This window comes from Nelumbo nucifera, chromosome 1 (assembly GCF_055504915.1).
Source record: "Nelumbo nucifera cultivar China Antique chromosome 1, China Antique-T2T, whole genome shotgun sequence".
Taxonomy (NCBI): domain Eukaryota; kingdom Viridiplantae; phylum Streptophyta; class Magnoliopsida; order Proteales; family Nelumbonaceae; genus Nelumbo; species Nelumbo nucifera.
Window position 1 is genome coordinate 56,851,589 of NC_142649.1, and position 27,915 is coordinate 56,879,503.

A 27,915-nucleotide genomic window follows, 5' to 3' on the forward strand; every position below is an offset into this window, starting at 1 on the left:
GCATGTTTTGAAAGTTCGGGTAATGAATTGTTACATTTTAAAGTTCGGGGACCAAAGTGACATTAGGCCCAAAGTACAAGGTACTAATTGGGCATTTTCCCTTTTTTAGAAAACTATGAAGCAATTAACAATCCTAGTATGAATAAAATTGTTAAGACTTTAGACACCTATTTCGTGGCATCCCCTTGTGCATGGAATCATAAAAATAAATTTTGATACTTCTTGTATTAGTGGAGGTATCTATTCGATTGCTAGTCTATATTGGAAGCACACAATATACACTCTTAACCTTTGTGATCTTACCCGTTCTTTAGCTTTCATATGTTCTAGTGATTTGTGGGAACGTACTACCCCCGGAAAAACTCTATATCAAAAAAGTCCAATAAATAATAAACTCTTAATATAAGTACTACCAAATGTAGCTCAAATCCTCTAATTAAAAAAGCCCAGCAGTTGTGGGGTGTAAAGCCTCTAGGGGGGTCCAACCATTCCCATTCTTCAATTTGTGAATGATTGTATTATCTTTGCTAATGCCTCTATCAATGCCTACATCAAAATCAAGGAGATTTTGGATAATTTTGCTAAAGCTTCTGGTCAACTTCCTAATTACCTTAAATTGGCCATAACTTTTTTTAAAAACATCCCTAATCAATTTCGGAAAATTATGGCCAAATTTCTTAAGATTCCCATAGGGAGTAAAAATAAAACTTATCTTGGTGCTCCCATCATTGATGGTAGGGTTTCTAAGGAAGCTTTCAAATACCTCAAAGAAAAAATGTCCAACAAGCTTGTAGGTTGGAAAAAAAAAACTCTCTTTCTCTAGTAGGAAAATTGACTTTAATTAATTCTGTTGCCTCCATAGTTCCTTAATTTGTTATGCAGTCCTTTAAAATTCCAAATAATGTTATTGATGATTTGGAGAAATCCCAAAAGGATTTTTTATGGTCAAATTCAAGAAGTTAAAACCCGATCCATTTAGTTAAGTGGAGTAGAGTTTGTACTTCCAAAATGTGGGGTGGATTAGGAGTTAATAACCTAAAATGGGCTAATAGAGCTCTTCTAGCTAAGTTGGGTTGGAAAATTATTAATTGTTAAGAAAACTTATGGGTTAGAGTGGTTTCAAGCAAATATCTAAATAAAAACGATTTCTTGGGAGGCCAATACAAAAAAGGTGGTTCTTGGGCCTGGGCACAAGAGATATGATTAAAAGGGGATCCATGTGGAGGATCGGAAATGGGAATAAGGTTTATTTTTGGAAGGATCCTTGGGCTGGCAATGGCCCACTTTTAGATTATGAGAATCGGATTGAGGTAAGCAATTTGGATATGCTAGTAAGTAGGGTGATCGACCAAGAAAAAAGGGTATGGAAAGAGGATGTCATTAATTCGATTGCCTTCCCTCAGATTTGGCAACTTATTAAACCAATTTTGATTTCTCATGAGGATATGAAAGATAAAGAGAGTGTGGGAATTTACTTTGGATGGAAAATTTTCGGTTTAAATGATTTATTATTGAAGAGTACTGTGTTAGGTGGGGGGGGGGGGGGGGGGATTGTTTATCAAATAATTACCAAAAAAAATTTGGAATCTCTTGACCCCCCCCTGAAAATTAAAAATTTTCTTTTCCTCCTCTTAAAACCTTTGATGTTATTTAAAACAATGGTGGTCGGGTTTAGGTAACCTAAATTTATCCTTCAATGATAAATTCATAAGAGAAAAATTTGTTTGTATTCTTTGGTTCATCTGGAAGAACAGGAATGATAAATATTTTAATTGAAAATCTAGTAATGTTTAGGTTATTATGAATAGAGCAATGGTTTACTGGAATGAAATAAAAGAAACCTCTCCTTGTAATGGGACCATCAATATTAAGTCTTGGACTCATGTTGAGTGGTTCAAACCTAAGCCTAATTGCATTAAGATTAACTTTTATGCTACCTGCTCAAATAATGGAAACTGTGCCATTGGGTGCATTGCTAGAAACCATCAAGGCAAAGTCCTTGAAACCAAAGCCCTTATGATTGATGTCGCAATGATTAACCTTGCTGAAGTGTGGACAGCTTGGGAAGCTATTAATGTTGCATGCAATTACAGGGACTGGTAATAGATCACCACCGAAGGAGACTCAAAGATTGCCATCGGCTGCCTCAATGATAGAATCATCCCCACATGGAGATTGGAATGCATCACCAAGGAATGCCTAAATCTTGTTGGTTTCTTCAATTTGGACATCAAATTCAAGCATACATATTGGGAAGCGAATCAAGCGGCTGATTGGTTAGCCTATAAAGCACATAATAGTTATGAAAGCAGGATTTTATGTCTTGTGATCTTAGTTTTATTTGTGATGCTGATTTAAGGGAAGACCTACCCTGGCTTGTGTAGCTCGTCTTTTTTTCATAAAAGGGTAAATTACAAAGACCCCCTGTACTATGAGGTCTGTGACAAAGACCCCTTGTACTTTATTTTGCGACAAAGATCCCCCTGTACTATGACTGTGAGACAAAGACCCCCCTCCGTTAGTCTTCCCTTGAAATCCATCGTTGCAATATTTTTTAATCCCCATACTACCCTTGTAATAACTATTAGGTGAAAAACACTATTCATCTTCCCCGACTGTGGACTTCCAAAGTCCTCTCTCTCTCTCTCCCGATCTCTCTTCTTCCCCTTCCCCTTTCTCTCCTCCCCTTTCTTCTTCCCGATATCAAGGAGAATAAGGTGTCTCTGTTGGACTGATTCGTTGAGATTGCATCTCTCTCTCTCAATGTGTGGGTGAGAGAGATAAACAAACCAAGCGAAACTAGGTGGCAAACAAAAGAAAGTTGGTGACAAAGTGGGAGAAGACACTCCCTTTTATCTGTTTTGTTAATTCTCTTCTCTCCATTGAAGAATCCGCCTTGCTTTGGGGGAGCCTTTCTCTCTCTCTCTTCATATAAAAATCAAAGAAAACCTTGTCAAATGCCTCTATTCCTTCACAGTTCACACTCTTTGGCTGGCTATAAGATCCCTTCCAATGGCTGTGACCTTTCGATTTCATGCTTCTCTTCTCGTCTCGCTCATCCTCATTACCACCCCATCTTAGTGCCCCTCGTTCGCATCGCCTTCGAACCCCAATTTTGAATTGAAGGTCGACAACGGTGGCTCTGACACTACCAAGTACTAGTGCACAGCGAAGAACAACACCGAAGATTTGACTTTGCAGACATTTCTGGGTTGGGATTGCGGAGCGGGAGGCATCGATTGCAGGGCTCTACAGCAAGGCGGTCCTTGTTACAATCCCCAGGATATCTAGTCTATGGCCTCCTATGCCTTCAACGATTATGCCCTCAAGAACGGCTTGTCCAACACTACCTGCAATTTCGGCAATAGTGTCGCCATCGTCAATCTCGATGCAAGTAATAAAAGTCTCCTCTTCTTTTATGAAATTAGGGTTTTCTATATTAAATCATTGAAAATTTGCTCATCTCTGCTCTGCGAAATTGCTTTCAATCCATCTTGAGATTTTATTTACACTTGATCATTTGACATTGTAGGTAAAGGGAGTTACGTATTTTTGGCGAGGTCCGTCTACAACAACTACGACTGCTGCCGCTGTTTGTGTATTACGAAGTTGAGGAAGATAAATAGTGTTTTTATCTGAATAGTTATTACAAGGATAATATGGGGATTAAAAAAATATTAAGTATTTGTAATTTACCAAAAAAAAAAAAAAAAAAGAAAAGCCCAGCAGTTATAATCCTCGTGGGCCTCCAGAAGGTCCTCGAGCTACGAACAACCTCCGTTCCGTTCTTTCAGGTTTCTCTCTCTCTCTCTGGATCGCTTGCCCGTTAAACTGTGAAGAGATGGACTTGGGTTCATGGTTTCGACGTTCTCTGTGGAGGAAGAAGAACAAATCACAAATCTCTGTTTCTTCTCCTACCCATCGCGAGAATGCTAGGAAACATGGAGAGCAGGAAGAAGAACAGTTCGGAGTGACGGAACAGTTTAGGGACTTTGTCAAGTCCTTCACTCTCGATACCTTCAAGAACTTCCATATCCCAGGTAACTTTCTGCCTTTCTGTAAGACTAACAAGTTTTTCTTTCGGGAAGGTTTTCTTTTGGCCAATTTTTCGTTTATCATCGAGAGTTTGTGGTCCTCAAAATGAACTTCTTATTTGGAGTGAGCGATAAAAAGTAGATGTAACTGAGTTGATGCAGACAGATGATCAGGGAACCACCACCGGCGATGATTGTCCGACGACATCCGCCAATGTTCGGAAGGATCTCTCTGAATGGCAGGAGCAGCATGCTACTCTTGTTCTTTCCAAAGTAAAGGTACTGGTGATGATGTTGGTGATGCTGTTAGTCTCTTTACATTGGTTCTATCTGTTCTGTTTTTCTGTTTCATTATCTTTTCTGGGCCTTTTTTTTTTTTTTTTTTGAATTGGGGTTTTACTGCTTAATTGAGAGTGCTCAATTCTCGGAGGTCTGGACTTTGATTGTATCTCTTTCATTGCCTGCTGTAGTTCTTTTGACTTATGTATACGAAAGGGATTGGGAAGTGAGATTCTTCTTTCTGTTAACCCTGTGTTTATTGTTCTTCCAGGAAATTTCGCAACTTAGATATGTTCTTTGTCCTCGCCATTTGAAGGAGACAGAATTTTGGAGAATCTATTTCATTCTCGTCAAGAACTATGTGGCTCCGTAAGTGTCTATCTTCATATTTGAAAAACCTAGTCAAATCTTAAAGTAAGAAAAAAACCCAATCAGAGTATTCGTTAATTTATTGAGGGAATAAGAAGAAGAATTCACTTTGCTTCTTAATTTGATCCACCTAATTCATATATGTATCCTTACAAAAACAAGTATATTTATACCTCTATATGGCTTCCGTTTTCTATGCTGTAGATGTGATCGGGAATGTCAAAGCTGTGCTGCCCTTTGTAATGTCTATTTTCTTTTTATTGTAACTTGTTTCTTTGACGATTGCTACTTATGCAGGGGAGATTTCCCACATGATAGCCCTCTTAAGTAATTAAAAGGCAATTGCTTGCACCTTATCATTATTGGATACGTATACTACTGAATTGTTGCCGTTCTTATTTGTTCTGGTTCTTGATTTAAAAATGTCTTGCTGCTTTTCTGAATGGAATTGATTATACTCTGTATGGAATTTAAATCTATGATTAAAAATTTGAAAGTGGTATTGCTTGAAAAAATTAATTGTGCAATATGTCTTCATATGAAAACTTCATTATTATTTACTTTCTCTTGGTACAAAATCATCACCATCATCATATAAGCCTTATCCCAACTATATGGGGTTAGCTACATGAATCCTATTTTGACAGTCCTTTAATGGCGCTTAAATCATTTCGTACTATTCTACTCATCTTCATTTTGGTCTTCTATGCACATGGCCAAACCGTCTTAGTCTACTTTTCTCATTTTATCACCTATTGAAGCTACTCCTAAGTTCCTAAAATGACTTGTTTCTGATCCTATCCATTCTAGTTTTTCCAATCATCCATCTCAGCATACACATTTCTGCCACACTTATTTTTGGATGTGCTTCTTGATTTCCCAACACTTTGCTCCATAAAACGTAGCTGACCTCGCAACTGTTTTATAGAATTTTCCTTTTAATTTAAGTGGTTTTTGCTTATTACATAAAACTCCAGATGCATTCCTCCATTTTGCCCAGCATGCTCTGATTCTATGGGTGACATCCTCTTCAATCTCTCTATTGTTATGAATTATTGACTTCAAGGTATTGAAAAAGGTCACATTGAGTTATCTCTTGGTCTCCAATCCTAACTATTTTGTTCCAGTTCTCCAAATGCAAAAGAATCCACTAAATTGGGCTGACAGGTGGGCCCATCTAGCTGGTTAAAAAGTCACTGGATTAGCATGCAGTTATGATAAGTTAGGAGTGTATGGGACATGGGTTTACTAAGTGTCTATTAAAGTCAGTTAATTAGTTTGCTACTTTGTAGTGTTGCATGGATGTGGAGTTTAGTTGTAGTAGGCTATTTAATCCCATTTGATTAGTGAAATTGGTAGCGTGATTTTCTACCCAATACTATTGATATGTTGCTTGAACGTATTTGGAGGTTTTGGGATCCCTTGAAGCATCCCATCTTGTTATGTGTAATTAGTCACATAACATATACCCTAATTTGCACTCCCATTGTTATTAAATTTACATGCCATATATTTTGTTATAGTTTTACTTGATAACCTCTTGTTTCTAACACATTTGTCCATAATCTTATTATTGTTATTATTATTATTATTTTTGAAGAATAAGAGGAACAAAGCTAGTATTTTCCTTGAATCACCCATGGAATATAGAATATAATCAGCTCCACCAATGAGAAAGAAACAAGGAAGAGCAAAAAACCTGGTTCCCTTTGTATTAACAAATGCCCATAAGAGACATAAGACCAGAAAAAAAAAGAAAATCTTCATCCATGGTAGTGACGGTCTTCTGGCGAGCGTGCTCATTGTAGGTAATAGCATCACGAATGATGTTCTCTAGGAAGATCTTGAGAACCCCACCAGTATCCTCGTAGATGAGACCACTGATATGCTCGACGTGTTACGATGCCTTGGATGTTATCCCCCAGCACCGAATAGTCGTCTTGGTGATACCTTGGATGTTATCCCCCAACACCTTATGATGCCTCTTCGCTCCGCCCTTTCTCAATCCTTTACCTCTCTTCCCTCTTCCTAACATTTTCTCCCTCTGCAACTCTTCTCTCTCGTGAGCTTTCGCCTTTTCTTTTCCCTCTTTCTCTACTTCTGTGTCTCTTCGATTCGCTTATTTTTTCCTTTAATCCTTCGTTAGTTTCATCATCTTACTTGATAACCTCTTGTTTCTAACACATTTTTCCATAGGCTTAGTTTTGCCTTTAATCCTTCGTTAATTTCGTCAATTAAAACAATGTTCGGGTGACTCACCTACAATTTTCCGATGACTTTATAATTTTCTATGATGGGGGTGACAGACGAAAAGTGAGGAATCTCAAAACTATGCTAAAGCCCTTTGAGAATGTTTCCAACTTGAAGATAAACCTGGACAAGAATTGTGTGGTGGGAGTTAATATGGATGAGAGGGATATTGAGCCTGTGGCGGAGTGTCTAGGTTGTCCCATTTCTTCTTGGCCCTTGTAGTACCTAGGTCTCCCTCTAGGTGCCAACCCAAAGGAGAGTAGTTTTTGGACTCTAGTTTTGGAAAAGTTTGAGAAAAGATTGGCTTCTTGGAAAAAGAACTATATCTCATTAGGGGGTAGAGTAACCTTACTGAGAGCCACACTAGAAAATCTGCTGGTTTATTATTTCTCATTTTTTAGGATTCTTGTTAGGGAGGCTAAGAAGTTGGGGAGATTATTGAGAAATTTTCTTTGGGAGCTAGGGAGGTAAAAGGGATAACTTAATTGACTAGGAAATAGTTTGTAGGAGTAAAGAGGAGGGTGGACAGGGTTTAGGAAGGCTAATTCTCAAGAATAAAGCTCTCTTAGAAAAATGATTGTGGAGGTGGTCCATTAGAAAGGGAGTGGTTGTGGCATGAAGTGATAGCTAGTATACATGGCAGGTTGGAAAATGGATGGGATGCTGGTGTATTGCGTTGTTGAAGTCATTTTTTTTATTCAAATAATTTGTAATAAGTGGGCTAGCTAGTCTACTAGCCAAATCATTAAAATTATAAAAAAGTATCCCGTATGGGAGTTCTCTCTCTTTAAGTGGGGAGTTCCCTCTCTTTAAGTGGGAGGGACAGGTGTCCTTCACCTAGGAGGAGGGGGTAGTTACATAACCACCCCACTCCCTATTTAAGCTCCTCAAGGGGAAGCTAGAAACATAGACACACAGAGAGACTCTTCGGAGAAAATTTTCACAAGAGATTCTTAAGAAAAGCAAAGATAAGGAGAGAAGAAAAGAGAAGTGCTCAAGGGAAGGCAAGGAAGGAAAAGTCTGACTAATACAGGTAGAGAAAAGGAAAGTCCTCTCTGTGAATACTTCCTATTTATGTCTTCTGCTATGTATCCTTCTTTCTCTCTCTTTTGTTATCACTTTTGAGAAAGGAAAAAGAGGGAAATAAACCATCTACAACCAGGTGTCTTTACTTGGTTGATTATGGTCCCTCTTTCAAGACAAAGTTAGGGATTAAACCATCTACAGTCTAATTCTCGAAGACATATGGTTCCCTTCAAATGAAAATGAAGAGTAGGGGGGAATAAACCATCTACAACCAGGTGCCTCTACTTGGTTGATTATGGTCCCTCTTTCAAGACAAAGTTAGGGAGTAAATTATCTACAGTCTAAATTTCAAAGGCTGATTATGGTTCCCTTCAAATGAAAATGAAGAGCGGAGGGATGAAAATCGTCTATAATCAAATATTCAATTTGATTGACTATGGTTCCCTTTTTGTATGCAAAATTCCAAGGAGTAAGGCTGTCTACAAGCAGAATTTCATCTGATTGACTACAACTTATTATGAAGAAAGGAGTGAGAAGGAAATTTTCTTTGTACTGAAGAAAAGAGAAATGTATTGCTGTATGGTTTCTCAATTGTATTTTCTTTTTCTTTCTTCTCATTCTTGTACACCTGATGTAAAAGAAAAGTAAATGAAAAGTTCTTTTCAAGTATCCTATTGTTCTTTTCTTTTGTTCTATGCGTTCATTTCTCCAAGTTAGAATCAAAAGGTGTTCTCTACTTTCTTGTGGGGATGTAATTGAGGGGAACAATCCGTATGATTCCCTGAATGGGCCTTACCCAAAATAATAAAAACTCAATCACTTGATTGAGTGAATTATGTTGCATGATAATTTATTAAAATTTTCACACCAACACGCGTCGAGCTACGTTGGCAACTCCTTGGAAAGCAATTCAAAGTGTCCTCCCTCAATTCCTCAATTTTGTCAAGTATGATGTCTACTCTGGTAACTCTGTTTTATTTTGGGAAGGCATTTGTGTGGGTAGTTCTGTTCTTAAGGATCGATTTCCTTCCCTCTATTCCCTTTCCCTCTACAAGGAAAAAGCTATCTCTCATTTTCTTCCAACACCTGTCTTAGTTTCCTCATTGAGCTGGGACTTTGGATTTCTTAGGGGCTTGAGGGATCATGGACTTATTTGTGTTTCAGACCTTTTGTCGCTTCTTGGTATTTGCTTTTTTGGACCCTCTTTGATTGAATGTGAGATTATGGTCCCCTCATCCAAAAGGTTACTTCACATGTGCCTCCTCTTTTAAGACCCTTTGCTCTTCCCCGGGACAGTTGGGTTTACCGACTAAGGAGATATGGTCTAGACCTGTTCCACCTAAAATTACTATTTTCTGTTGGGAGGTGTTTTATAGAAAGATCAATACCTTGGACTGCTTGTAGAAGAAAAGGCATTTCATGTGCTTGTCCCCTAACTTGTGTGTACTTTGCAGGGCTAGTGGTGAGGATTGCTCCCACTTACTTTTGTCATGTTCTTTTTCTGTTGCTATTTGGGGTTGGATCTTTGCTTTGTTTGGGTGTAGGTGGAATTTGAAGGTAAGTCAGCTATTTTGATCCTTTCTTTTTTGTGTGGCCTACAAAAAAAGGTAGAACTATGTGGAGATGTATTGTGGACAATTTGCGAAGAAAGAAATGCGAGGTTATTCCAAGAGAAGGAAAGAAGCATTTTGGCTGTAGAGGAATGCATTTTGACTAGGGCAATCCACTGGTTGAGAACTTTGGACTTCTTTCACACCTCTTCTTTTGATGATATTTAGAGGAACTGGACAGTTGTGGCTAACAATCATACTGGGAAGGACAGGATACCAGCAGTGTGGGTGCCTCCTTCTGAAGGTTAGGTAAAGCTGAATTTTGATGGTAGTAGCCAAGGAAATCCAGGCCCATTGGGGATAGGAGGGGTGTTGAGAGATAAGGACAACAACATCTTAGCCTTGTTTTCAGGCCTCGTGGGAATAGAGGATTTTAACAGAGCTGAGTTATTAGCGGCTGTACAAGGTATTCCGATTATAGACCAATTAGGAGTTTAGAATCTGGTAATTGAAGAGACTCCAAAGTTGTTGTGGGATGGTTGACAAATCCAGATTCAGTTATATGGTGATACAGGGACCAATTGAGGAAAGTTAATTGGTTATCAAGGAGTATGACTATTACCCCTCTTTGAGTAGGCAGAACAACAAGTACCTTAGCAGATGCTTAGCTAAGTGAGGGGCCTCAAGGGAACAATTATTTTGGGCAGCACTGTAATTTTTTGTTTTAGGTTGATGTAATACTTTGTTAGGAGAGGTAACAGCTCGTGCCTCTCCATGGGTAGCCTATAACGATTTAACTGCTTGATCTGTTCATTAATAAAATCATTTTCACTCATAAAAAAATCATCAATTAAAACTTCTCTAGTGTGAACATTACACTGCTACCCAAGCTTGGATAAAGGAGGTGGGTTGCATTGGGTTGGTAGCTGGCATTAAAACTTTTTCCAAACTCTTATTAACATGGATCCGGATTTGTCATTCCGCATATTAGAATTGGGAATATCTTGGTGCCAGAAATCTTGGGTGAAGTGGTTAAAAGCTGGAGATAAAAAACAACTTTTTTTCCACAAAATTGCAAATGCTAGATGAAGATGCAATTCAATCACGAATGTCAGAATTGGGAACCATCTTTTTTTTTTAAGATGAAGAGGCGGCAGGTGAGGCTATTGTTCAGTTTTACAAGAGTCTCTATGGGCATAGGGAGGCAGAAAGGCCAAATCTAGAGGGTGTTGCTTTCAGTCAATTTGTAAATGTGTTAGTGGAATGGTTGGAGAGACAATTTGAAGATGATGAAGTGTTGTGGACCATTAAGGACTTGAAGGGTGACTATGCCCTGGTGCCTAATGGCTTTCCCATGGATTTTTATAAAAAATGCTGGTTGTCATTAAAGATGATGTCATGGCAGCATTGCAAAACTTCCATGATAATCATAAATTCCTGGCAATGGTCAATGCCACTCTGATTTCACTAATCCCAATATTCATGGTGTGGCTGATGTAAGAGTTTACATACTGATAAGTGTCATAGGGAGTTTTTACAAGGTGATTTCCAAAGTACTAGCTAATAGGTTGAGACAAGTTCTTTCATTCATTATCTCTCCATCCCAAGGAGCATTTGTAGATGGTCATAAAATCTTGGGTGGTGCTTTAATTGCAAACGAATGCCTTGATTCTAGAAGAAGAGAAGGAGATCCTGCAGTCCTTTGTGAATTGGATCTGGAGAATGCGAATGACCATGTCTTATTGGAACCAATGATTTAAAAGGCACAATCTATGTGTGTGTGTGTAGTTTTTTCTTTGTTCCTCTACTCTTTTATCAAGCCATAGTAAGATCTTTCAGTAATTTTGGGTTTTGAGATCGTTTAATATAAATAAATCAGTTTTGTTGTCGAGTAAAAAAATCATTTTTCCCAATTTCCTGGCTGAGCTTCGAGCTTTATATGAGGTCCAGGCTGGGGCTTGGGCCTGAATGTGTTCTGTTAATATAGAGGCAAAGCCCAGCCCGGCCCGTGAGCAGGTCTAACTGGAATTCTGTGGGTGAAAAGGTGCACCCGAAGCTCCAACCTTATCGGCAAACTTCCATCTCAAAGAGAGCATGACAAAAATTAGCTCCAGATATTTTGGTTCATACACCATACTGGAGAGGGGTGACTTAGTAGCCTATAAATTGTACCTGGCAGCTACTGCCAAACTTCATCCTGTCTTTCATGTATTCCTGCTCAAGAAAAGTTTGGGAGACACTGATGTTGCCTGTCCATCCCTACCTAGCTTCACAGAAGAAGGCTGGCTTCAAGTGGAGCCCGTGAAGATTGTTCATTTTAAATGGGTTTGAGCTAGGCACAAAATAATCCTGGAAGCAAAGGTGATTTGAAACAACCTGCAAGATGAAGGTTCCACTTGGGAATCTTATTTGCAGCTGCTCCATCAGTTCCCTCATGTTGACCTTGCGGACAAGGTCCATCTTGAGAGGGGGGAACTGTTAGGGCCCAGCCTGATGGTAGCCATGCTTTGCATCAGCCCATTACTGTAATACTGTTAATGGGCCTAATAAGAGCTCTTGCATGGGAACAGGCCCAGCTCATCCTATCCAGCATGTGTTCACACGTGCCGGCTTCAAGCCAACTGAAGTAACAGATTTAGATCTGATTCAGTTATTGGAATCAGACTTAAATCTCTTTTGATACCTCCATGTACTCATACCTCTTATCTGAGAGAGCCCCTACAAATTTCACTCACCTCACCTTTGGAAGTTGAACAAGGATTAGCAAATTACCCTCTTCTCTTCTTCCCTCCTTCAAGGAGGTTAAGCTTCCCTTGAAGAAGCTTCTGAATTGGGCAGTAACCCAACAGGGAAGGTCCTTGTGAGGAGCAGACAATTCACTAGGTGAGAGTATAGTTAGTACAACTTCAAGTATGATAAAAGAAACTTCGAGGAATGTTTACTCATAAAAGATGTAGAATTTTTATCTATTTGCTTTGCTAGAGGAGGGAGGGGAGATGTAGATACCTTTTTTGAAGAAAAGGGGAGATGTAGATACCGACTGAATATGTTTGTGAGGTGTGGCTTATAGGAGGAGCTTCTATAGAGGGGTGGGGAGGGGATTGCAGTTATCTCTTGTTTGTGTTTAGCGGGTTCTGGTTTTCTAATTTGTGATCAGGTTTTGGATTACCATCTTTTTGTTTAATTCAACTTTGGTTGTTCATAATTTTTTTATCAGTAACAGTGGTTTCATTAATTGACTAGTATAAGTAGAACACTACTCTGCAAGTGCCTGGGAAAAAGTAGGACAAACACAACCATTGGCTGGTAATGTCACACAATGGTTTATACACTGTTACTGATTTCACCCATCTCTGGCAATCCCATTCTTATTGTTGTTGAGTTCATCCTTGCTAAGTTGTCTGCTAAACTGTTTGCAGACCTTGAAATTCATATGAACACCAGTTTTGTGTTGGGAGATAAATCTAATGCTTCTCTAGTAGACACCAAGATCCCTTGGTTTTTGATTGCAGCCAGTTTTACAACTACTTGACAATAATCTTCCACCTCAAGAAAATTCCATCTTTCACTAATTTCAGCAATCGTAAAAGACCTAATAGTTCAGCCCTCATAGAGTTAGCAACTGCAGCTGGGCCTGAATACTTGATCAATATGTTGCCTTGATAACCTCTGATAACTTCCGCAATACCTGTTACGCAAGAGAACTACATACACGTTATACTCAATATAATATAAAATATTATATTTTATGTATCAGCTGTGTCGCTCTCAGACTTGAATCTGTGTTCTCATTCTTGTCAGCCTGAGATTTTACCATTGCACCAAGCAATGACCAGTAAAGCACGATTGGGTTGAACACTGCCACCACATGGAAATAAGGATCCATTCAGGTATTTCAAGCACTGTTGTCAACCTTCATTGACTCAGCTTGTTGGACTGGGGATCAAGTGACCTGGTCACAATTCCAGTTCTAGTCAACCTTTAACCTGCTCAAGCACTGTTGTCAACCTTCATTGACTCAGCTTGTTGGACTGGGGACCAAGTGACCTGGTCACAATTCCAGTTCTAGTCAACCTTTAACCTGCTTTGTTACAGAGTTACAGAAAGCCTGATGAATTGGTAAACGATCTGTCAACCTGGATGGTTGAACTGGTGACCTGTTCACCGGGTTAACCCATTGAACCAGATGGTTGAAAACCCATCCACCCAGAGAGAAAAGCAGTTCATCCACCGGGCTGGATTTTAAAACATTGGTTTCAAGTTGGCTATCCTAAATCGTTGTCTTAACAACTGAGAAATAGCAAGCACCAGCAGGTGTCTGTATTTCCCTGTATTTTGGAGAACATGTCTGTCTGCTTCTCCGTTTCAATTGAGATTAATTTCCCAGTTTCTGGTGTGAAGCCCAAAAAACCAAGAATAACTTGCCCATGGTTCTGACTTTGTCTACACAATCCAGCAAAAGAAACTTGATTCATTACATCTTTACCCTTGATTTTACATGAAGAAACAAGCAACAGGATTTTGTCTTATTCTTTTCCTTTTCATTTCTTGATCAGTTCGATATTAGTGCAGCCATAGCTTTTTTCCCCAATTTTACCTTTACTGTATCTTTCTCTCCATCTTTGCTTGCTCTATTTTTTTTTTTTTTTCAATTTTCTCACAGAACAATGTTCTTTTCTTGGCATTGAGAATATCAGATATGAGAAGCGTGCCATACAACTGGCAAAACTTAAGAGGATGGGTATAGAGGATAGGAAATCATTGGAAACTGGTGCATGTGAGGTGGAGATGGCTGAGGCAAATAGAGAAGGGATTTTCTCGCCTTCTGCTTCTTTGGAGCATGGCTTGAGTTCTTCCTTGGGTGATGGTAGCCATGTTTTCTTAATGATAAATTTTTGATGTTTTACTTTGGCTAGCATATTCTGTTATTTTAATCATGCAGCATATTAATGAATTTCTTTTCCCCTGCTCTAGATGAGGTAACAGGAGCTGGAGGGCTGACTGTGAAATGAACTGTAAATAGAAGCCATTTTTGGAGCTGGATCTTGTTAGCAACATTATGGTATATTTCCGTGACAAGAACTTAGTGAGCTACACTGGCAGATCTCCATGACAGTAACCACCAAATTCAGTTGCTCGTAAAGTTGGCTCTGCAAATCGAATTGAGTCCCAACTCCCAAGTGATGCTCAGTTCTAAAACAAATGATTTAAAACAATTCAAAATTAATTCCAGGAGTATATTGTTTAGTGCATTGTAATTTTCCCCATCTCTCCCAAGAATATTAATAGAAATATGATATTGTGGATATTGGCTTACCATGTATTAGCTGAATGGTTGAGATGTGAAACTGCAGCAGTGGGCATGAAGAACTTATTGTAGGTTACCAACCGGAAAAGATTGTATTGTTCCAGAAGTTGTTTCGAATACACTGTTCAGAAAAAGAAAAAAGTTATTTTGTATACACTGATGGTTGCTAGTAAGCCATCAGACATCACTTCAAATGCTTTATTCCGACTTAAATGGACCATTTGGTGCAACCCAAGACATTGTAAGATGCAGCAGGATTTGAGGGTAATACTTTTCATCTGCTTGGTGCCCGACCAACATTTTGTCTGTATGTGTTTTGGCTTTTCTTCAACTAGAATCTGTTTGTACTTCCATTGAGGCCAAATCTTTAAAATGGATGCATTACTCAACGACAGATTGCTTCAAAACTAATCAACATATCTTCTTTTCTTGAAAGTGCAATAATGAGATCTTCATCAAAAGAAGTAGATGGACAACTTTTCCTGTGATTGTCTAGTATGATACTACACCTAATGTATTTTATTCTGGTGCAAACAAATTAGACCCTTTGATTTGTCGGCCAAAGTGTAGAATGTCTTAAAATGTAAGCCCCCCCCCAACCCAATTGGTTTCATCCAACTGGTCTTTTATTTAGGTGTTGGGGCGGGAGGAGTCAAGTCAAAGTAAATTCAAATAATTTGAGAAATGGAAGGATGTTTGCAATCTTAGCTTGAAGATGGATATCTGAGATGGTTGAGTATTAATTGAACCATCGCTATTTGTTTGAGCCTCATTGCTTAAGGTCCCAATACATTTTGTGGGTGATCTTCCTCTATGTATCTTTTATAGAAATTCTGATGGTAAAGTAAAAAACATGATATATTAAGATAACAAAGGTTACAGTGAAAATACAACAAATGAGTGTTGTGGTAGCAGTGTAGCACTGGGATTATAGCCATGAGGCTAAAAAAGGATCAACTTCCAAACCAAACAACAAAAGGGCCTTACTTAGAAAGCCAACCAAAATTCAGCCCTACAAGAACTTGTTGGAATGCATGTGTATGTATAAGAAAGAAATCTCAAATGTGACAGATAAGAAAGCTGTTGCTTAAAAGGTGGTAGAGGGGTAAGAACTCGGTTTATTCAGTTAAAAACCAAGCTGAATAAACCGGGATTTTAAAAATTGAGCTTCTAATCGGCAAAATATGATATATTATATAATATTAGTATTACAATGAAATTTGGTTTCGGTTTGAACGGAATAATGCTCACCCCTAAAAAAAGTAAAAAGGTGGTATCCAACTATTGTACAATGTGTGCCTTAGCTCACTGCACTGGTCTTTGTGACCCCTCTCAATGTACAACATAACTTCAAATCTTCAATAAATCAATAGTCCTCTTGACAAGAATAAAAAAATATCACACAAAAATCCCCATACATCTATAGACAGCTCTCCCCTCCAAAGAACCAGCTAAAAGAGGATAAACCAAGAAAAATAAGTCGAATTCAAAATAATGCTAATCCTTCCAACAGCAGTTCCTGATATCTCAAGCTCCCCATATGATCAAATCCCTAAGCTCCCTGCTTTTCTCTCCATCTCCACCTTCCCTAAACATTCCATTACCCCACCTTCAATCCCTTTCGCACCCTCCCTGCTTTCCTCAACCCCAAACAACAATGAATACACTGCATTTCTTACCCACCTTCTACACAACCAGAACACTATCCTTATCAAGTCTTGGATTTTTTTAACTCTTCTTCTAGGTCTCTTTTCCCCCCTCTCTCTCTCTCTCTCTCTCTCTCTCTTGCAAATTCTTCCCACCCAACATGAGTAAACCCATGCTTTTAGTTATATGCACTTATCTATCAATTACCCTTTTCAAGTCGATCATCCCATATAGTTTGCATTTTCATGGATAACTGAAACGCAAATTTTGCATGGAACCCAGTGATGGGTGGATTTGCATCTTGATCAAAGAAGAATGGAGAAGTAATTCTATCCCTGAAAGAGACCTTTAGAACTTATGTGTGAAAGAGAACGATATTAAATACCTTAGCTCTTTGCAGGGTCTTTGTTGATATATACTTCTGACAACAATGTTTCAGTACTAAAACTTTCACCTGGGAAAGAAAGAGAGTGCCATGGATGCTAATTTCAGCTACAAAGGGTAAATTTGCTTCAATTCATTTGGCAAAACCTTCAACAATATCAATAAAATGAAGCAAATGCTCTGCTCTTACAGTAACAAACCCATTTAGTATGTTTTCATGAGTATCAGTTTGTAATTAATTCTGTGCTACCCTTATTAAACTTGTCCAACTGGAAACCCTCACAAACATCAGGAAAAAAGTATGTTATAACTATGATTTTTGTAGGCTATTGGTTATCCACATAAATCTTAGAATGGATTATTGACATGAATAAGGCACAATTAGAAAATTACTTTGTTAGGATAAGGCCGATAATAGAATTCAATATAACAAAGAACAGTGAAATGGAAAAAAAATATTTAATAAAGAAAATATCAGAACTTTTTACATAAATATCAATCCTTTTTACAGATATCCTACTCCATGGAAAAATTCCTAGTGCAAGAGCACGTTACTGAAGGGATGAGAGATCCATCCTATGGACGCCTAAAAGATTGCGGAATAAGGGGCGAATTTCAAAAATTTTATCTCTCCCTTCAACTGGGAATCGTATTCCCTATTTAGAAAATCATATTTTCAAGGATCAATCTTGAACCATAAACTGAACCAGATCTGAACCAAAAGGAGTGGGAGAGGATTATACCTGATACGGAGAAATACTATCTCCCAATGGAGGTGTTCACGCCCAAGGAAGGATCCAAAATCTGCTCCCACTGAAGATGGCGCAGTGCAGGGTGGAGCAGAATCAGCAACGTTCTTCAAAAGAACTTGATCCTTCATAAGGATCAACTGGACGACTTGAGTACAGCTCCAACCAATCTTTTCACAAAAGATTGAAATCAAGATCCAATCTTGATTGCTCTCAAGAACTGGAGATCGAACTGAAGGAATGGCAAAAGCAAGAAGGTGGCGGCAGGAGAGAATTCGCAGTATGCAGGAAATCTCTCAATCTCTCTTTCTTCAAAGAGAAGAATGCTATGGATGTTGTTGTGTAGTAGGCTGCCGCCCCCTTCCCCTTTTATAATCTCAAAAGGGATCAGCTCCTAATCAGATTAGGAGCTGCTAATCCAAATCATATTTGGGTTAGAAGTCCCTTAGTGATAAGGGATAACCCTTATCTTATCTGCAGATAAGATCAGCTGTCTCCTAATCTAATTAGGAGGTTTCCAGATCTAAATCCCATTTAGATCTTGGACTCTCTGAGTGGATAGGGTCTAAGCCCAATCCTTTCAGCTGACCCTCTTTAGAATTCGCCCCCTTTAAATGACTGATCAAATCAGCCCAGTTCGAAATGGGCTTAAGGCCCATTAAGGTTATGTACTCAAGAGGCTTCCAAATTGCTGCCCAGTTGGGCTTCCTTGTATGGCGTGGGACCCAAGCATTGATCTACACATCAGCCACATGGGTTCGGCCCAGCCTTTGTTACAAGGCCGGGCCGAATACACTGTTAATGACAGTGCACCCCCTGAAACCCATCAAATGGGCTCTATGGGCCCAACACTTACACTAAGTGGTCCCTGGGCCAAGCCACCTTGTAACACCCAGGGACTGTGGGCAGATGCAAGATTAGCCCATCAGGTATTATCCTCAATGGTCTTACACTTAACCTCTCAGCCCATAATGATCATACACTGCCCGACAAGAGAGGACCTCTCCCTCGGCTGCAAGGAACAGTGTTGCACTCTCCACTTATATGGATCCCGGGATTTAAAACCTTCTTGCAAACAATTTAGAAACCATACATATATACTTTTATATCTTATATAAAATATATTTTGCAAAACAAATCTCAACGGTTGAAATCGGCTGCCGGCAGTCTTGGTTTCCATCAGTGAGAGTGCATCCCCGATCATTACCTTTGTCCGACAAAGGGGTTGATCCTGTCACTATGATCACCCACTCAGATGAATTCTCGGACTGTCCCAACATACCCAGGTTTTGACCCCCTCTAAGGATCTCACTGATTGGTACATCAAAGACAGCCCAATCCGACACCTAGTGTAGTATCATAATCGAGTCTAGGGGTCGGGTGTAACTTTCCAGTTTTGCCCATCAATCTCCAAGGTCCAGGGCAATACTGGAAATCTGGTCCAGTTCAAAGATTCAATTAATCCTACACTGTATGTGCCTAGGGTCTCACCCTGGCAGCTGAGACAAGCCACCCCAACCGACTTGGTGGCACTACAGTGTCAGCCTTGTCAGGATAGGTCTCCCCAGACCGACCCACTGGCTGTGAACATTCTAAACTAACACGAGTCTCATTAAGTGTCCAGTTTAAGGGTATTACACAGAAACATACCAAGGGAACATGAATCAAATATGTATCTTTATTCATTTACAATAAACTCATAAAGTACATCATTCTGATTGAAGCTAAGGGCATACAAAACTGTCTAACAGTTACGTCATCAAATCTTGTAGCAAAATGCAGGGAGATACTTGCAGTTTTGCGACAAGAAATCCATGTAATTTGTAGTCCACTGCATTTCATTAACCTGTCAGTTTTTCTGACTCCAGAGTTTGGTCCATTCAGAACTGGGATGACTAGTTTCTGAAAGATCTCTTTAATGACTTGGTGACAGGCTGTGAAAATCTGAACCTCGTTTTTCTCATCAGGTCAACTAACTCAGTCAAGTTTTAAGTACCTGCGGAAGTCAACTTGCTGTCACTGGTTTCTGATCTTGCTTTAGATGCATCAATGGTGGTTCTGTTGGAATACAGGGAGTAGGAGTTTTACTTTACATTTGCCCCATGAATAACTCGACTAGTAGTGACTCGTGCAGATGTGTCTGATATTATTCAATTCTAATTTATCAGTTTGGTCCAAGCTCCAGTGACTGCTCAGTCTTTCCATTGTGTTCTTGTCCAAAAATGTTTGCTTGATCTTTCTTTTATGGTCTTTGCTTCTTTGTGCATTGTCAGTAGATGAAGGAAGCTTCATATGTTGCATGTGTTGAATTATATGTGAAGAAGCACTAAAGTCTTGAGTCCAATGATTTTGGTTCAATGGTCCATCTGCATTATAACTGTTCTTCCTTCTGTACTGGGGAGTAGAGGTCAATTCTCCATATTGACATGCCATGTCAGTAGGCATTTCTCCTTCCAATATTCTCAATACCTGCACACAGGTGTTTTATATAAGAAGAGAAAAAACAGCAAAATGAAGGAATCAATGTAATCTATGTAGGAAAAGGAATTGCTGCAACTCTGCAACCTTCGACATCCGGGGCCTTCTTTCAGGATGGGGTGAGAGACAAAAACTGGCAGCATGCATCATGCACTCAACCTCCTTCTCTATGTAATTTCCCTCCAAGCGAGGATCAACTAATTCACTGATCATCTTTTTCTCAAGCAATGAATGACCCTGCAATGCATTCATATTAGATGAAGTTGGACCAATGCTTTCAATGGTCTTAAATTGCAAATTGCAAGCATAGTTATGGACATATTAGGAAGGGATCATATGGTATTTGAGCAATGATGCAATCTTCATTTACAGAAAATGGGTATAGTTTTGCTCACATTAGAAACTGGAATAGGAGACATGTAGGAAGAATTCTTCCAAAAGAAAGATTGTGTGGGCAATGACTATTTGAAATTGAAATAAGATTAGTTTGATCATATTAATTTAATAATAAATTCGAACAGAGAATATTACATTCAGCTTACTTCCATAGCATTGGATCCAGATTTTATATTTTTGATTGATAACTGTTGGGAGGGATTGTGTCTCAGAGATATTCAGTTGGATGACTTTTGTCCTGGTCTTTCTTGTTTGTCTTTCCTTTTGCATGTTAATCAATATTGTTACCTGGGGTTTGGGGGGGATTAAAGAGAAACTCACCCATTCAGAAAGATAATGCTCTTCTTCACTTCTCATCAAATCAGTTGCCTTTAGGCCACTTAAGAGTTCCAGTAACACAACTCCAAATGCGTACACATCAGCTTTCTCTGTGATTAACCCAGTCTGCATGTACTCTGGGGCTAAGTACCTACAAAATACCTTTAGTGTTTAAACCATGTGCATCAAAGTAGATAATTGCATCCAACCACATTTCACATGTATATTTGGAATTCATGTTTGTGAAACATTGTTTAGTGTTTTTTTATCAATAAACAATGTTTAATGTTCTTTAGTGATTTATTTAGACTTGATTATGGGATCAAGGAGGAAGAGACAGATTGAAACAGAGAAACTGATCAGGGTAGCTTAGTGATTTGCTGATTGTAACTGAGTTTTTTTTTGGTCCAGAATCAAATTAGTTGGTTAAACCAGTTTCTCCAACCCCAATGTCATTGATGAAAACCATGGTGCTGCAACTTGTGGTGGTAATATGAATGGTTGTAACTGAAATATGGAATTCTACAAGTTTCATGAAAAGGAAAGTGAAATTCATATGTACTGACACTTGAAAAAGGAAGAAGGAGAACTAATTAATGAAATCACTGACTAAATTAACTATATCAATAAATTTTGAGATCTCCCTCCATTTTGTTCTTGAGAAGTAGTAGCTCATTATGATAGATGTTGTATTGATTCCATTACAAAATACAAATCTAGATCAACTTTCTGAAGACAGCAATTTAAGGAATTACATTGATAACAAAACTCATCCGACTGCTAATAACTAGAAATTTACAGTATTGTATCATGACAAATGATTTTTTTGAGAAAATTCTAGCAAGAAATAGCTTCATATAAACATACCACCATAAAAAATTGATCAAGAACTGATGCAAAAATTACCCTAGTTTGAATAATTATTAGTGAATATATATAACAACCATTCCTCTCCTCTAGAAGTACATTTGTTATAACACAGTGAAGGAGTTTTTGCAAGAATAAAGAGGTATATTTTTACCCAAACGCACCGATGACTTGTGTCTCCTCAGCTGACTGATCATCTGCCTGCCACCTTGCTAGACCAAAATCTCCTACCTAAATGTATTGGAGACACAATTTACACTAGATCAATCAAACAGTTAGAGAGTCGAAATGTTCAGAAAGAACTATATAGACATGTGAAGAGAATATAGATATAAAGCAGCATAGTTGATCCAACCATTGGTTCAAAATCATGGGTGAGGAGGATGTTGCTGGGTCGCAAGTCTCTGTGAACAATGCAACCGATGCGACAATCTTCGTGTAAATATCTCAAACCTCTTGCAGCTCCAATGGCAACTTTCATTCTACTGTTCCATGTCATTAGTTTCTTTGTATTGAACCCTGTAATAGTCATCATTATCCTTCTCAATCTTGAGATTAGTTTAATTTTAACATTATGAAGAACATCAGTGTCACCTATTAATAATGTACTAGTTGAGTTGAACTACTGTTGCTTCATAAAGTAGTAGTAATGAATATAACAGTGGCATTGTTAGCTTACCATACAAGTGATTGTCCAAGGAACCATTACAAGCAAATTCATAGACAAGAAGCCACTCCTTTTCAATGCAATAGCCAACCAGCATAACCAAATTTCTGTGTTGTGCACAGCTCAACACTTCAACCTCCGAGCAAAACTCTGATGCTCCCTGTGCACCTACCACCTTATGCTGTTTCACGGCAACAAGCTGCCCATCAGGCAAGATTCCTTTAAATACGGAACCATATCCACCCCTAGCCAAGAAATTTGCACTGGAGAATCCATTTGTTGCTCTTTCAATCTCCTGATAACTGAATTTCCTTGGGGACTTGCCAAAGATGGGAGAGTTGTGTTTACAAACTGAACAAAGAGGTGGAGGGGTTGGAGGCTGCTTGATGGATACAGACATGGCTCTTCTTATGCTTGAGGTTCTTTGCATCATTGGAGAAGAAGGGGATAGAGTTGTTTCATTTCCATTCCCATCCTTCGAGTCCCTTCTACCAATTAGAAGTTGCCTTGCTTGAGTTAGGCTAGCCAAATTCTGCCATAACCGTGGTGAGTCTGCTGATCTTCTGTTTGGAGTGGGTACTGTTGTGGGAAGTTTAACATTAAGTGCATTGGTTTATATATGTTTGGTTTCAAAGTTATTACCACAGAAGAGATGTACTTACCATTCTTTGTCTTCAATAAACCACTGTAACCTCTGCTTCTCTCCACGGGGCTGGCTGAAGACTTACGAGGTGTTTCATCAATTTCAAATCTTGACACTTTACTAAGTGGCTGTGATTTACTATGAGGGGAACAATATGTGGCTTTAGCCTTGATATCCTGGTTGTCTAACTGGGAATTACGGGAGAAAAAAGATTTAGGAAGTCGAAATCTTCTGGTGGAAGGAGTTGTTGCCTGGAAATTGTCTCTGTCTGTACTGTAAGAGGAGCAAGAAATGTCTGTATCCGGACTTGTACTATCTAATCCAAGGCTGCTTGGAGTAGCTGCTGCATTATTGTAATCAAGACTGCAGGTCGGAGAGATGCCCAATATATCACCTACTGTTCGGCCACTTTGCAATCGATCCACATTAATCTTTTTTACTGATTGAGAATCAACTGATCTCAGGACTTTTGGGATGCTCTTGTCTATAATTACAACATTGCAATCCAGTTGTTTCAAGCAACAGTCACCTTGCTTCTTTAATCGCCTGTCATGTTCAGCCAGTAAATTGGGTAGTCATATTCATTAAACTCCAAAATAAGATTAACTGGTGAAATCAACAGTCAAGCTTCCTACTCCTAGTTCATGACAAAGAGTTGCTTTTGGCTTAATACTTCATCCTTTTTAACTTTTACGCACCAAGAAAAAGGGATGGAACTGAATTGTCAGGCTGTTATATAACAATATACAAAAGAACCAAATGAGAAGTGCTTCATGGATGCCTAATGTCTATAAATGTAAAAACAAGATTATTATTGCTTGAAACACAGATACAACTTTGTTCCATTGTATATGTAAAACTTCATCACTTGGCTGAGTCAATCTAACTATTTTGAGCTCAATGGTGATTGGTGACATAATTCAGTTGTCACTTTGGTAGCTGTAAGTAAGGACTAATCCATCATATACACACACCTATCAAGAATGATCCATGTTGCTTGCAGTTCTTTGCATTCTCTTGCAACTGAGCCCACCGTCCCATCAGGAACAACCTTCACTTGTGTTTTCACCTGGTACCAATACACTTGTTACATCTAAAGGAAGTCATACAAGTAAATAACATGATGAGAGAATGACTGTGCTCACCTGCCAGACATTGTTTGCAGAACAGAGTTGCCTCATCATCTCCACACAGACCTCATTTATTCTGCTAGACTCTTCATGATGGACTCCATTGTAAAGACCAATCTGATCTGGAGAACCACCTTTATTGTAATTAAGTCCCCATTTCTTCAGAAGGCCTACAACCATCAAATCATCAACCACATGATCAACACAAACTGGGTTCAATTTAAAGAAAGAAAATAAAAAGAAAAGACACCAACTGTCTGAATTAATTACAGAACAAATGAACACCCACAAGCTAGGAACTGCTGAACACGAGAGTGATGGGTCCGGCTCACAGCAGACAGAGGACGTCCATGTGAAGGAACAATTGCAAGTAGGACTAGAGAGTCCATGGCCTTGACCACATTACGCACTGCCCATTCAAGAGCATGGTCTGTTATCTCTTTGCTTGCATCAACTGCAACCACCACTGCATCACTTGCCATTCTACTTGAAAGTCGAGCGGGCAGCAGGCCTATCCGTGAATTCAAATCAGTCCCCTTAAAGCATCAAACGCCAAGCTTCTCCATTGATGTCAGGATGGCAGTTTCTTCAGACTTATGAGAGCTTGAATGTGCTGTGGGGGAAGCAATGGGGATGATGGAACGTCGGGGACAGAACAGCTTGGCACATAAAGTGACAGAACTGAAAGGAGGGGGGGGGGTGTGCAATGCGCACCACTGGGCAGAATAGGAAGTCACCCCACCTAACTGTATTCTGTCTGCTTTGCTTTTGGAGGGTTCAGGGAGATGTATGATATGTCCGTCCACTTCGTCTTCGGAACTCCCTTCCCTTGTCACTCATTTTCAAATATTAATAACGTTGGGCTTTAACGCGTTTTTTTTGTTTTCCTGTATGCTAAGGACAAGAACGTGGTTTACCTGTGAATCAAACAGATTGTATTAAATGGGTTGGCCCACCAAAAATTATATGGGTTGGCCCACTTCTCTTAATGGGCTGTACCCAAAACCCATCTCCATGACCCACTTAATGGTCCTTGGACCGTGATGGCTACCATAACAACGGGGCGGGTTTGGGGCCGGGCACCCCTCACCGTCCCTGCCCTGTGGTCAAAATCCTCTACCCTGTTCTCGCCTTGTCCCTGGTAGTGCGGTGGGTTCGAGGTGAGGCACTCCCTTCCTGTTGGGGATGAAAAATTCTCGAATTTTTCCAACTCTAAGACAATCACTTAAAAATATGCCAAATTTCAGGATTATTTTAGAAATGAGAATATGGGATCTTAGGATTTTAAGATTTTGGAAAAAATTCAAGGATATTTTAGAAATTTATTAAATTTAGAGATATTTTAATAATTTACCACTAGGTTTGAGACGAATTTAGAAAATTATATGTAAATCCCATTACCCAATCCCCGATTTGGGTGATATTTTTCCTATCCCCGCCCCATCCAGGAAAACCCACCCTGGATGGAATGGGTCCCAGTTTCATGAGAAAAATTGCCATCCATGGCAACAGTCCACAACACAGATCTAAGACACCCATGTTCAGTTTTGTGTTAAATTCACTCCTTTTCCCCACTAAGCAACAAATCTAACCCGTGATTGAATCAAAGATCACAGGATATCCAATTTGTTTTTCTCTAGTGCCAATTAGAGACAAATCCAGCTCAGGTCCGGGTTGACTGCTAACCTTGGATCTAACCCAATCAGAGACGGCCATCTGTGCCAGCTCCATGTGATGTCAGATCACTCACTTGTACACGACCAGATCATCATGTGATTACCACGAGAAGGACAAAAAAAAGCATTATTAGCTTTTGTAATTGGGTTAGGTATGAGGTTAGCAGCAGAAGTTTAGGGGTGCAACCGAGTCAGTCCAATCCAACCGATAAAGGTCGATTTGGGTTTTGCATTGAAGTTCGGGTTAGAGTTAGGATTGAAAAATGCGAACCTGACTTAATTATATATTGCATTAGGGTTGAGGCCTTTTAAGTAAATAAATACCATATGTATATATATATATTGCTCTAAAGTATCAACACGTATCGGCTGATACCGGTCGATATGTATTGTTCCGGGACCTTTCCGATACGCCCCTACAATGGATGTATCAGGGGTCTGACCAGTTCAGGGGGTGGAGGAGCTCTACCCCTGAATCAGTTTTGAAAAAAATAAAAAAAAATATCGATTCACCCGATATGCTCCTACCGGCATATCGGGTGTATTGATATTTTGAACCTTGGCTCTTAATGTATCATAACTTTGTCCTTGTACATATTATACTATAATACTGAAGTAAGTTAACTTTAGTCTAAGAAATAAGAACATTTTAGCAAAAAACTGGAGAAATCAAACCAACCAAAACCCAACCTGAAGTAATCAGGTTGGGTTAAGGTTGATGGCAATCCGGTCGAACCGGGTCCAACCTGCACCCCTAAGGTGTTATCACACGAGCCTGTGACAAATGGGTCTGTGTGGTTTTTGGCTGATTCCAATGAGACATCTAGTAGTGTAACAACCAAAGGGTGTCAAGATTTGGGCTTGTGTTATGGGTCATGTGCATGCACAGTATGTAATGTATGTATGTGAAGAAGAATGAATTTGGGCATTTCTTTTTCAAGTTGCAACCCTTTTGAGATGAACAGAAAATCAGAACAAGTATCCCAAGATGAGGCACGAAGATAGATGGAATTTTGGACAGTTTTCTTTTTCCAGTTTTTGTTTGGATTGCAACAACTCATGGCTGCAGTTTGCTATTTTGCTCAACATAGGATTCTACATTACTTTATTGTTTTTTCTATTCCTCAACTCAAAACTAGAAGAATATAAAAAAGCTGCAGGTATCATTCTTTACAAGATGGGCCGTGAACCAGTGGGCCCATGTCGGATATTCCCTATAGAAAAAGCCCACTTGATTGATCCCAACTGTCGTTTGCTTGCTTTTTGATTGATGATCTCAACTGTCTCAGAAAGGAATTCTATAAAAAGGATGGTTCTGCCCAAAGGGGTTTTCTTATTAGGTAGGCCCATTAGTCGACCCATCAGGTGGTCCCTATTTTCCAAGATATGCCAATTGAATGGTGGATTTGGTTGACAAGTTACAATTGTCTATATGGGGAAAATGGATCCATAATTCATAGGGAAATTAGGGTAGAATTAATGGGGATTGTCTATCAGGATCTCTTTCCCACCAAAAATTTTCATTTTCACTTTCCTTACAGTTATGTTTATCGGGAAGAATTACAACTTCTGAGAATAATTTATGGAGCATGGCTTTTAATTTCAAATTGGAATTGTGGTTATATTGGCCACAAAATATTGATTTTTTTTTCCTAAAATTTTGGTATTTTATTATTTTATTCAAATAATTATATTTGGTTTCATTTTGAAAAACTAACCTCGTTTCACTTGATTAAAATTGATTCTACCAAATCTCTAAACTAATTAAAATTATCATGTTAAAACATCTCTAAAACACTAATTCTCTTTTCCTCTTTCTTTCATCTTGCATTTCAGAAGTATGGAAAGAAAAGAAAAGATAAAAATAACACCAATTGGTATTATAATTACTGAGTCCAATTACAGAGCATTTCGAAAGTTGTACAGCACGTACATTAGAATTTCAACCAATGTGCATTACGATCTATTTACTTTTCATTGATTCATATTTTACATGGTGTATTTATCATTAAGGATTTAACAATGTCAAAGATGCCACTGTTACATGTCGATTTATCACCGACTCTTTTACGTTTGAGTTATGTGACAATAATTTCCATAGAATGCACCGTAAATTTTGCCTTTAAGGCTCAGTTTGGAAGGGG

At 38.9% G+C, this 27,915-nt stretch overlaps 2 protein-coding genes across 3 annotated transcripts; one reads left to right on the top strand and one right to left on the bottom strand.

Annotated features, from left to right (window-relative positions):
* The first annotated feature begins 2,722 nt into the window (after window positions 1-2,722).
* On the top strand, window positions 2,723-15,092 carry LOC104589381 (uncharacterized). 2 transcript variants are annotated; one of them, XM_010247684.3, is made up of 5 exons: window positions 2,723-3,394; window positions 3,533-4,040; window positions 4,201-4,313; window positions 4,585-4,682; window positions 4,887-6,442. In XM_010247684.3, exons 2-5 carry the CDS (start codon window positions 3,842-3,844, stop codon window positions 5,011-5,013), a joined length of 537 nt encoding a protein of 178 aa, XP_010245986.1. In that variant the 5' UTR covers window positions 2,723-3,394; window positions 3,533-3,841; the 3' UTR covers window positions 5,014-6,442. The 2 variants fall into 2 exon arrangements, with proteins under 2 accessions (XP_010245986.1, XP_010245985.1); XM_010247683.3 differs by lacking the exons at window positions 2,723-3,394; window positions 4,887-6,442 and adding exons at window positions 14,206-14,375; window positions 14,483-15,092 and having other exon boundaries at window positions 3,691-4,040.
* A 4,164-nt stretch (window positions 15,093-19,256) lies between these two features.
* On the bottom strand, window positions 19,257-24,916 carry LOC104589380 (inactive protein kinase SELMODRAFT_444075-like). The gene is made up of 10 exons (XM_010247682.3): window positions 24,385-24,916; window positions 24,111-24,265; window positions 23,940-24,034; window positions 22,985-23,511; window positions 22,335-22,901; window positions 22,011-22,174; window positions 21,810-21,886; window positions 20,792-20,939; window positions 20,162-20,311; window positions 19,257-20,065 (listed from the first exon to the last, which is right to left on the bottom strand). Exons 1-10 carry the CDS (start codon window positions 24,575-24,577, stop codon window positions 19,712-19,714), a joined length of 2,430 nt encoding a protein of 809 aa, XP_010245984.1. The 5' UTR covers window positions 24,578-24,916; the 3' UTR covers window positions 19,257-19,711.
* Between the last annotated feature and the right edge of the window lie 2,999 nt (window positions 24,917-27,915).

Coding starts and splice junctions, on each gene's coding strand:
- LOC104589380 (XM_010247682.3), bottom strand. CDS start 24,577: ATGGCAAGTGATGCAGTGGTGGTTGCAGTTGATGCAAGCAAAGAGATA. Junction 22,175..22,334: donor CTTGGACAATCACTTGTATG/GTAAGCTAACAA, acceptor TGACTATTACAG/GGTTCAATACAAAGAAACTA. Junction 20,940..21,809: donor CAAGTCATCGGTGCGTTTGG/GTAAAAATATAC, acceptor GGTATTTTGTAG/GTACTTAGCCCCAGAGTACA.
- LOC104589381 (XM_010247683.3), top strand. CDS start 3,842: ATGGACTTGGGTTCATGGTTTCGACGTTCTCTGTGGAGGAAGAAGAAC. Junction 4,041..4,200: donor CAAGAACTTCCATATCCCAG/GTAACTTTCTGC, acceptor TGATGCAGACAG/ATGATCAGGGAACCACCACC. Junction 4,314..4,584: donor TTGTTCTTTCCAAAGTAAAG/GTACTGGTGATG, acceptor TTGTTCTTCCAG/GAAATTTCGCAACTTAGATA.